Source organism: Lagopus muta, chromosome 2 (assembly GCF_023343835.1).
Source record: "Lagopus muta isolate bLagMut1 chromosome 2, bLagMut1 primary, whole genome shotgun sequence".
Lineage (NCBI taxonomy): Eukaryota > Metazoa > Chordata > Aves > Galliformes > Phasianidae > Lagopus > Lagopus muta.
The window spans coordinates 87543009-87555205 of record NC_064434.1 but is presented as its reverse complement, the minus strand read 5'-3'; the positions used below and the strand labels follow the sequence as shown (position 1 = coordinate 87555205).

Sequence of the window (12197 nt, the reverse complement as noted above, 5' to 3'; positions counted from 1 at the left end):
GTACCTCTACAGAAATCTCTGAAAAGAAACATTTTATTGCTCCTAGGAAAAATATACTGAATAGACTTGATTACCTTCAAATCCCATTAATCTGTTGCAATCACACAGCAGGTTAGATGCCTGTATTCTCCCCATGGTGGATGAGAGAACAGCAGTGCTTACAGACATTTAATGGAGCTCTCAAATAATCTCCTCGTTCAAAAGCCAAAAGAGCTGCACAGGTCTAGAGACTTGTGGTAATACACCCTCACAGTTACCACAAAGGAACCCACCAATACTGGCAATAAAAGAATTACAACATAGAAGTCTTTAAAAAACAAAAATTTCCAAAAATTCTCTACAATGAAGTATGAGACAATCCAGAATCACCAGACAGCACAGCAACTAAATAGAACACATAGCAAAGTATTGTGCAGTTAAAGGTACAATGTGAACATGTTATCTGAAAAAAAAAATGCTGGGAACTTAGAATTTGGATATAGCAAAGTTCTTAGCAGGCTTTGTGTTTAAGGAAGAAAAGAAGCTGAGATAGTTGAATTACAAGAACCCAGTAGATGCTGGTTTGCAGAAGACTAAAAAGCATGGGAGAAGAAACAGAAATATACTCTGCTTCCTGTGTGGCCATCAATCACCTCACAGATAAAATAGTTATTGCATATTACACTTTCACTAGTCCAAAACATATAAATCCAAGTTAGCCTTCCACAGAGAATAAGATTTAGCATTTACTCTAGTGTTGTTAATCCTAATGCCATTACTTTCATCTTTTGAATGTGTAGCCACGCTTGTATCACCTAAGGGTGTTAAGTTTAGGACTTCTGGAACAAAATACATATTTTTTCAGGCTAGAAACAAATGAAATTTGATATGTTTCTCAACACCATAACAAGTGGGTTAATTACTATTTTCTGAGTATATTACAGAAGTAGCCTGGGTTGTGTAGACTTTTAATACAAGGATATCAATTCTATCTCTGTGTAAAAAAATAAAAATAAAATAGTCAACTTTGTGCTTTCCATTTCTAACTTCTGTAGTTGTATGTTTCTAGTTACAAAGGGAATCTCATTAATAAATACTATTTTTACCACTTCAGTGAAATGCAATTGGCAACTCAACATTCAGATACATGTGAACAGATGAGGATAGTTGAGCAGAAAGTTGAAGAGTACATCATTCTACTTAGAATATTTTTCTGGCAAAACAAAAATTCATACCTTCTTATCTTTTCAAAATTATTATTAAAAGTGACATCTTACATTGTCAGCCAAAGACAGAGTCTCCTTGTAACTTCTTTCTTTTGCATATTAAAGAGCACTTCTGTTCCATTATTAGTCACAAAGACAGTTTGCTGAATAATTTCCTTTGTTTGTAAGACTGCTACAACAATAGAAAGAACATCTTGCAAAAGTAAAAAGGTCTTACTAAAATAATTATAAAAAAATCTGTGCAACTCAGACCTCAGTCACATACTCTACGTTTCCATCAATTAAGCAAAATACATTACTGAGTTAGAAGCATCACTTTACATTTCTTCAAAACTACATAAATGAACAGGGAAAGGTGAAAGAGACCTAAAGATACTGTGGTCATTAATTTTTTGCTTTAATATAACTTCTATATCATATAGTTAACATTGTACATATCAGAATACATTGAAGAGCCCTTCAGTTACAGGTCAATATTGTAAAAACTCATCACCGGTCTCTCACTTGTGCAAACAGAACTTGAAAAACAGCCTCAATTAAAACATTAGTACATCTAACAACAGCCAGTTCCAAGCTGAACTAGCAGCCTAGCTACAGAGCACTGGACAGACAAAAAAAAAAAGATATATTTTTCCGGGCTGTTCTCAAGTTCCCCAGACTCTTTCATGTCCATGGTAAATAACCAAAGGAACAGCTTACACAATTCTTATGACTCTCTTAAAAATATTTGGGTGTTACCAGCCAAAAAAAAGCAAACCTTCCACCATATTAGAATAAACAGCAGATGTATATATTTCAGGAAACTTTGTTCCTCTCTTCTGCTACTTCAGGAATTGTAAGAGGCTGAATGAAGCAAATTAGTCCACTGCTAAGATAAGAAGGGCTCCTCTTTCCTTAGACACACTGTGAACTCACACTGTCAAACAGATAATAACTTGAAAATAAGTATATGTACTGGCATTAAATGAAAAACAGATGAATGTCTTGTTTACTTCTATAATACAATGAAAAATACATTTTCCAATTTTTCAGCTTCCAGAATTCAACAGTGTGTCCATTTGAAGACACACAAACATTGCAACCACTAAGCTACATTGCACACAGACGTCACAAATTTCAGTGCTGCAATGCCAGATTTCTGAAAAACTGATCACACTTCCTTTAGCTGGGAAGTACCTGGTTCTGTATTCTGCAGCCACTGGATGTTACATAATTGCTTCCAAATATGCACATTTTCAAGACACGTGTAGTATAGTTACATACTTCAAATGAGCATTCATTTTAAAATACATGCAAATCAGTTTTTGAGGTTTTCCAGAAAAGTCTTCCTACCACCATCAATATTTTACACACGCTTCTCAAATATGTATGAATCTGCAAAAGGAAACCATACAAGCAAGACACTGCAAAAGTACCGCAAACTCTCTTGTGCAGATTAGAAACAGACCTGCCACACAGTCCATCTTGTGTATCTACAAAACCACAACAGCATTATGTGAAGTGGGAGCAAGTCCTAAAGACGACAATTACAACACCTTTGGTTAGCAAATCTGAGTTCTGTACTGGCACCATACTGACATCATATTCACACCAGGATTCAGATAATTGCAGACATTCAGTAAGCATTACAATCAGTACTGGCAAATTTTCAAGTCTTAAAAGCTAAAAATAAATCTTCCACCAAAATTAGTTTTATTTCAGTGGAAGAACTGTTAACTTCAAAGAAGCTTTTATGATGTTTTGAAATGAGAAGTCAACCCTCCTGCATTGTTTCCAGCCTCAGTACTGCAGCATGGAGTATCTAAGAAAATAAAAGTAATGAAGGCAAGCTCTTAAAAAATAAAAAGTGAAATTTCATATAATTTTAATTTTAACAACTGAATATCCTCAAAGGCAGCGGTTTCTTTTTGGGTCTTTATTTTTACAGTTATGTCTTCATATACATATAAAGAAGTTTTAACTGAATAATTTGAGCTAAACAGTGTGGCCACACTTAGTCTTGACAATATTTATGGTCCCTTTCCCCATTTAAGCATCAGTCACCCCAAGGTTCCTACTTTCCCAGCAAAAATCAGTTGGCAAAAAAAGACAATTCAGGAACAGGCTAGTTTCCTAATCAGAATGAAAAATTAATCACCACTAACAGCTATATTTCAAGTTTTATAATCCTTGCATAAATTCTAATTACACTACATCACTTGAAAATGATTTTCCTTTGCATTATTCATTGAAGACAGGTTTGCTTGCTTTTCCCTTTTCAGTACAGGACAAATAAGATGCAATATCCTGCTTACTATATCAGTTGCTTCTTGACAAAATATTTGGAAGGGCTATGAGAATCAGGGCAAATGAAGCACAAGGTACTGGGTTACTCTCACTGGTTATTATTTATCACTAATCTTTCCCTCAGGGGTTCCATTTGGGTACTGTAACTACAGTCACTGGGTAGCTGTATTCTGGTACCACTACCAGGCAGAAAGCACTAGAAGATTCAAGCAAATAGCAAATGCAGAGTATTTTTGTCAAATGTATGGAGGAAAATGAATAAATAAATGCTAATAGTGCTTGAGAGTACACCCCTGGTACCACAGTCACATGGGCACCAATGAAAAGGGAGTGGAGACATGACTTTGCACAAACAAGTCAAGACTGCAGGGATTTTTCCTATGTCTGAAAACTTAACTGTCCATCAAACTTTAACAGTGAGCTCATGAACCAAAGAAGCCTTGGCTTTCACAGCATGGTCAAGATATTGCAAAGTGGAAGATTTCTATGCCACAAAATAAGCACTTTTCAGCTCTTTTCTACATAAGCTTGAAATGAGTATCCCGGGCATTAGGGACAGAGCTAGAAGGCCCCAATATGACCTGCTCCAGACTCCAACAAGTGCTCAGTTTGGAAAGGCCTTCATGTTCTGAGTAGTTAGTATGAATCTGGAGCATGCACTCAGATCCTGATCCAGACCCTGGACACCTGGCACACAAATTCATCCGTAGGCCAGGCCATTTGTCAGACAGAACAAAGCAAAACATCTTGAATGCATACCAGATGATGTGAAGTCTTAGATAAAGCAACCAATTTAGTAAAAGCAAGGAATCTAAACACTACACAACTGAAAAGCATGCAGTGTGATGGCAAGTGCATTATGCTTTACATGCTACTTGTTAAGCAGAGAGAAAGGACAGATTAAAAAATGCACCTGTTCCCACATTACAAGAAGTTTGTCAGTGGGGTAGCTGCACATATGGGCACTGCGAGGTAGCTGTGCATATGGGCACAGAAGGCTACAAGAATACACATGGAAACTGGTCTAAAGAAAAAAGGAACATAACACAAGTATAAATGGTACTATCAGGATGCTTCTCTTTAAATCACACTTATCTTTAGGTAAACCAGTAACCGCCAATGCTAAAATACATTCCAGGGAACTATTATTAAAAGTTTAAAATATCTAAAACCTTAAAAAGAAAAAATGCCATCCCTTCAATTGATCTTCTCAGCAATTATAACAAAAAACAAACAACTGCTGCCTCCAAGTATGCAGAAAACATTTTTCTTAACTCAGTACAATACCCTGAAACAAATAGCGATGAGCAAGATTGATGGACTCTGCAACTCCATCAGCAGGCTTTCTGAACTTTCTAGTTCAATGAGTTACATTATTCAGAAAGAAAAACAGAGCCCATTATAGAAGGAATAAAGAGCACCATGGGCACTGATTTATCCATCAATGGAAAGACAGAGATGGCAATAAAGGCTTTGATGTTTTGTTGTTTCTAATTTTTTTTTTTAATGGAATAACTCAGAGCTTAAAAGAAAAGCATTTTTAATTGCAATACAATCAAATGGCATACAACTCTATATCACTCCTTCAATAAATTATTTGGAGAAGACAAGTTGTGGCCATAAAGCTGTTTTTTACCTTAACTGGTAGACTTAACTTTGAGGGTAGAAAAAAGTATGTACATGAGTTTGGTTTTTTTATAAATATCTTTACTAAAACCTTTAAGTAATTACAATGGAAACATTCTTCTGACCTAATGGTGAGTCAATTCAACAAACTAATCCTTGAGGAAACTTTTTTTTTTTTTTTTTTTTTTAATAAGATTAGCTTTCAGATCAGAACACAAAACTCAACAGCAACACCACTGCAAAGGAGGCAGAAACGAGTGTTGGGCTGGCAAAGGGTGGGGCAGAACATAGAACTGTATCTAGTCATTCTATGAACTGAACTTACCATCAAACTGCAACTTTGGTCATTTTAGCTCTATAGCTTTAAACCTATAAAAGCCTTCTCTTGAGCACAGTCCTATTTCATACTCTATCAATTACAGGTTTTATAACTGATAAAGCTGTTTTCATAGAATGAGTCATTATGATCTCAAGAAAATATAGGAAGAAACAGGCAGCCCACTACATCCCTTATTTAAAATATCCTCACAACATCCAACCATTACTTGAAATCAAACCAATCTACAAAAATCCGACAGTAAAAGGCAGAGATTAAAGTTTATGTATTTTGTGGTTTCCTACCACTGCTGAACAAAGATGACAACTCCCATGAAACTCAGTGAGTATTGGAAATACTTTCCTTTTTGTGACCACGCATGTTTTATTTTGCAATTTCAAAATTCTACTTTATTTCACGATTTTTTTTTTTTTTAATTTACGGTGTCAGCATCAAAAGATTTTGCAATACAAATACACAACACTAAAATTAAAAAAAATAAGGCATTAACATTAAGGAGTTGATAACTCACGAATGCAATTCACAAGCTAGGAAAGTAGTTTTTACAAAATGTTGCTTACCTTTTCTAATGCAGATTAGCTCATGTACACCACAGGTTCGTTCTCCACCTATTTGAAAATAAAATATTAGAAAATGTTGATGAATTAAAAGTAATTGGCTTCTTAATAAAACTTGTAAGCAGTGGAGAGGAAAAAGCAGCAAAATCTATCATTTAAGAAAACGCAAATGATTGTTTTATTCAAGGAGCATTCTATATAAACTGAAGACTTGCTAAATAAGTAAATGTATCTTTGGCTTAGCGTTGTGAATGATAATCCAGTTGTAAGAGTTTTACAGAAAATTAATACTGAGAAAATTAAAAACAATCAAATTAGCAGAAACACTTCTAAAAATATTTATGATGCACAAAGCGTAATTTCCCATTTCAAAGGAACCACCATCTACACAAAAATTCTCAAAAGATCAGAAATATTTCTTACACAATGAAATGCCAAAATAATTTCAGCAGTATTTTGAAGAATAAAAATTAAAAAAAGAAAAAGAGAGAGAGCCTGTAACAGATAGGAGGGGCAGAGCTAACTTGGAATTTCTCTTCAGGAAGTTTGTTGTTGGTGCTGTTTTGTTTTTAATGAACTTCAACAGCAACAACAAAACAATAGATATAAATAATTTGAGATATGTATAAGGGAACAGCAAAGCTGTTGTTAGAAATACTAAACTTCAGTTTAAAGCATTTTAATGTTAGAACTAGTACAGAGGAAAACAACACATAATATACCTAGTAAGGACACTAAGGGAACAATATGGGAAGAATACATTTCAATTATGTTGAAGGAGCAGTAGTTTTCATATCACCCATGACACATGTTGGACAGAAGCCAAAATGACCTACTCCTAAATCCTCCTAAAGGAGGAACTGGCAAAACTGTTGAAGAGACTCTTTTAATGATATTGAGAAACTCTTGAAAAAGTTTATTTTTATTATGATTCCTTTATATTGAATACATTTACACTATTTATGATCTTATTCTCTTTTAAATTGACATATTTTGGAATGATATTCCTGAAAGTCAAACCTTAACCACACCCTAATGCCTACTAAGCCTGTTTTCACTGACTACAAAATAATAATTTTTAATAGGAACATCATGGAATCACAAGGTTGGAAATGACTTGAAAGATCATTTAGTCCAACTGTCCTCCCATTACCACTGCTACCACAAGCACTAAGCCATATCTCACAGCTCCTCATCCAGACGCCTCTCGAACACCGCCAGGGATGGCGACTCCATCACCTCCCCGTGCAGCCATTCCAGTGCCTGACCACTCTCTGAGAGAAATAATTCTTCCTTATGTCTAACCCAAACCTCCTCTGGTACAACTTTCGGCCATTTCCTCGGGTCCTGTTTCTTGCCTGCAAGAAGAGGCCAAACTCCTCCTCATCACAATCTCCATTCTGCAAATTGTAGAGTGCAATGAGGCCTCTTCTGAGCCTCCAGATTAACCAGTCCCAGCTCCCTCAGCCACTCCTCGTAAGACCTGTGCTCCAGACCCCTCACCAGTTTCATTGCCCTTCTCTGGACACATCCCAGGACACATGGAATACAGAACTGAAGGGTTCTGTTCACGCACGTAATTAGGCACGGTGCTCTGAAACTTTACAGAAACACAGAACTGTTCTGAAAATCCACAAACAACCTATTTTCATATATAGTAATTACTACAGGGCTCCAAAAGCTTTAAGACACTCTAAAACAAGCTGTAGGTAACAAAATACTTTCCACTGACAAAAACATGGAAAAAGGACGTTATGATACAATATCAAAAACATTCAAATACAAATTGTAGGTAACAAAATTGTTTCCATCTCATAAAAACGTGTGCTATACAACACTTCCTTCATTCCATAAAGAAATGATGCCATATAATAAAGGATTTTATATCAGTTGATATTTAAATCTCATAACTGAAAAGTGCCAACTGCTTATAACAATAAGAGTTTTGAGAGGACATATATCTTGTAGTGAAATTCACATTCTAAACAAACAACTGTAAGAAATCCATCTATTACAGGAAAAAGGATAAAATGGATCAAATAAGTGGAATAAAACATAACTCTTCTACAACAGAATGCCTATGAAGTATGAAGTTAGAAAGCATCCTCATTTTGAGTTTCTGTTTGTGGTTTTTTTTTTTTAATACTCAGCAATCTAAACCACAAGTCTTGAAGATACTTCTGAAAGGGAAACCAAATACCAGTGAGCCGGCCTGATGTTTTGTACAGTCATCATCATTACAAAATAAAGCAATTTAGAAGATGCTGAAAAGAGAGTATTATTAAGGACTGACCAGTGCCATTCTTATGTTTGCCTTTCAAAAACCTTTTTGGAATAAGAAAAAATAGGTTTAAAAGAATCTTGGCTTATTGCAGCCATGACTTCAAAACACTTCTCCCCAGATTTTCTCTTCCCAGTAGATATAAATTCAGAAGCGAACAAAAAAAACCTAATAAAAAAATATTTTTTCATAAAATATCCACCTAGAAATGTTTGTGAGAAGACCAGTGAGCAGCATTAGACTTTCATTGTATGCTGCAGTCACTGAATTCAACAAGCACAAAATCCCATCATAAAATACTAATGTTAGTTATGGATTTTGCATTTGTACCTTCTGTTTTATAAAGAAAGGTATCTTTTTCAATTGTTTACATACTAAGACATGATGAGGTTTCACTAAATAAAGCCTTTGCATTAAGCCTTTTAAATCAACTATGATATTATGTGGAAGATTTACACAATTTAATTCATTATTTAAATTTTTGACTGTTTATTTTCCTGCAAACTCCCAAATGCTGTATCACATCTAATAGGTAATTAATCTTTTACTCTTTCTAAATTGCTTTCAAATGGGAACTGATTGTTAAATAAAAATAAAGTGACCTACATGTTTTGTAAATAAAGTCAAAGAAAGCATCTTTTTTATTTAAGCAATTAATTAAACATGCAAAACATTATCCTCAAGAGAGCCAGGAAGATTTTTCTTTTCCCTTGCGTACTTCAAAATTGCGGAACTAATACATCTTTGACATCTTGCTTTTATTCACAGTTTAACAAATGAATACAATTTTCCTGTCCTTAAAGCTCTCAAGAAGGCTCTCAGCTTTGAATAATAATGAACAGCGATTGAAAGAAACTAAACCATAAATATGAAAATATTTTGCACGACTGTATGAAGTCAACTGTTAATTCAGCATTCCAGCAGTCTGAAAAGATTGGTGTAGACTGCTTTTGTCTTGGTTAGCTCACAGATCTCTTATCAATGCTATGACCCTCGGAAATTTTCAGTCCTTGAATGTAAAAGGAACTGATGTTAACACCGTGGCAGGTCACCACAGTTCTACAGTTCATAGTCTAATTTAGATATAAACTGTTATTAATTCTACTCCATATTGACTATGAGCATCGTATTTTATTTAACAATTTAAAGTTTAAGCAATTTTGCATATGAAACTACATAGCACAGCAAAAGGCAGCTGAAACATTTGATGAACTTTAATTTTCTCAATTTAAAATACGGGTTTGTACACCAAGTCTCTATTTGCAAATACAACTATCACAATTATTACACCAAAAACGTGAAAAGGTGTGCATTAAAGACACACCACAGATAAAACCACACCAGAATTATGCATCAATTAAACTGTAAAATTTGTATCCTTCTAAAGCTAGTACAATTCAAAATCCAGAAATCTATTATGTTTGGAGTTGAGCTTTAACTCCACTACTAAGTGCTGAGAAGGACTAGCTAGAAATTGTTGCATTGCCATTGTCATAGAGGTAATCAGATTGGGAGCGACTTCTGGCTCTGTGAGGGATTTCAGAGCAGGATCATCTTTCCAGTATGTTTCTCAGGGCCAACCAAGCCAACCAAGTTCTGCAAGAGATTCTCTGAACACCTTCCTTACTCTCAGTTGGGATTTCATGTTTAGTAGCTCACACCAGTTACCTCATACTTTCACTGCACACCTCTCCTCACATGCCAAGTACTACAGCCTCCACCAGCTTGGCAGCACTCTGCTGGAACTTCTTTGCTGGTATCTCTCAGACTGGGTTTACAGCCCTTTACAGAGACAGCTGACACTGAGGCACACAGCTGATCCATCTTCAACTTGCTGATCACCAGAACTTCAGACTCTTTTGTGCAGAAATGCTCTTGCCAGCCCTCCACCAGCTTGCAGTGATGCCTATGTTTGCCAATCCTGAGCGGTGAAGGACTTTACATTTGTCTGCTGAGTTTCATATGGCCCATTCTTTCAGCTTGCTGAGCATATGCCTTATCGCATCCCTGCCCTCCTGCATACTAACTGTTCCCCTCTCTGCTGTCATCCACACAAACTCAGCAAAGATACATTCCATCCCTCTGACAAATATGTCTAAGTCTCAATTCCAGAATCAATTTTGTGGTGCAAGTCAGGACGCTGTATATAAAACAAGTTATTCTTCAGTTTAGCAGCAAATCCACACATTAGTACTTGCAGTAGAATTACATCACATCACTGAAGTCTGTCATCAGGTGTCATCAGGTGTGACTCCAGAGGCAGACTTTTTATGTGACAACCTCCCGATTGAGGTTTGCATTTTCATTAGCATTTTCATAAGTTTGGACAACTTTCAGCAATTGCTCACTTAATATTTTACTCAACATTAGACAATTGTTTCTTCTAACCCATGATCTCCCAGTGGAGAATTACAAAGCCATGCTTGCTAAACAGCATAACTGGTGAAAAATCCTGTATTAAATGAATGGATAGCTAACCACAGAAAAACAATAAAAAGAGCCAAAAACACTTCACAGAAGGGTAACTCTATTGCTGGTATCAGCATGGTGTTTTTCCTTAAAAAATTACATGGACTCATCAACCCATCTCACCCACAGTGTAAAACCACCTTTGCATTCCTGTGGCACTCTTTAAAATTTTAGTCTACAAGTCTACAATACTGCAAATGTAAAAAAATGAAATGTTTACAATCGAATGCCTCTATAGGTTAAAAACAAACAACATTAGAATTTATTAGTAAAGAGACATCAAATACAAAAAAAAAAATTCTACTTCATGCAACTATTACATGCTCACACCCTGCATATTTTGTGCCGTTTGGGTCTCCTCTCTATCACTCGACCTCATAGGATAAAACAGAACCACTGAAGGCATAATGAATAGAAAAAGGAAATCCATACAAACACACGATACTTTTCATATGCAGAGTAACATTATAAAGAAGATTCTTGGACTTGCAAAAAAACAAAAAACGGATGGGGAACATTCACAAGTAAATAAAGAATGATTATTCCCTGCCTACTCCACTAATAAGAGAAATAAGTATCTGATTAAATCAGCAGCAGAGGTGTTCAAGATAAGAAGTTTTCAAGAGCAAATGTATTATAAAAACAGGAGACTGATTCCCCACTTCTACTGTAAAGATCTCTCTTCTGCTAGCAACATTTAAAATCTGTATCTATTAATTCCTTTGCCTGTAGATAAGGTCATCCGTCTGCACTGACTTAAGCATATTTTTTTATCTGACCATGAAGGCAGAGACATCTTTTCTTTTTTTTTTTTTTTACAGAGAAAATATTTAATTTTTAATGATATTCTATTCAACAGCACCAATGCCAATAACCAACGAGTTAGCAATCAATGACAATTAATTAAGAATAGCATAGTCATTTCTGTTTCTCAAACAAATTGCGTGTTCAATCCTACCCACACCGAAACAAATGGAATCTGTGTGTCCAATTCTACCCACACTGAAAATAAATGGAAGCTGTGTGTCCAATCCTACCCACAGTGAAACAAATTGAAATATCTCCACTGGTTATAAGAACATGAAAATATTATCTCAGCTTCCTTTCTACCCACAATCACAAGACACTTTTCTTTCCTCATTCTCTGACAACCGTAATACAATTTTACTTTGTTGTCAGTCAAGTACTTTTTCCAATAAGACTTATTAGTAGAAATGAAGAGGTAGGGGATATATAACTAACATTCCATATAAACAGTTTCAGTCAGACCTAATATAAAACCACTTTTTTTTTTTTTAATTTTTAAATTTAGTATGACTTTTAGCTAATTCTTACCATCTTTTAGTTAGTTAATACCACTGAATCAACACTCTAGAGCAAAGTTTCAGAAATCAAGCCAAGGAACATATCTTTATGATTAATAATCCATGGACTTA

General features: G+C 35.3%; 1 protein-coding gene across 2 annotated transcripts in view; it reads right to left on the bottom strand.

The window, feature by feature from the left end:
• Positions 1-12197, bottom strand: part of SYT14 (synaptotagmin 14) — a 105612-nt gene that overhangs the window by 63268 nt on the left and 30147 nt on the right. For both annotated transcript variants that reach the window (XM_048938403.1, XM_048938404.1), the window contains one exon: positions 6015-6062. In XM_048938403.1, the coding sequence (XP_048794360.1) occupies positions 6015-6062 (48 nt within the window). The remainder of the gene's footprint in view (positions 1-6014; positions 6063-12197) is intronic.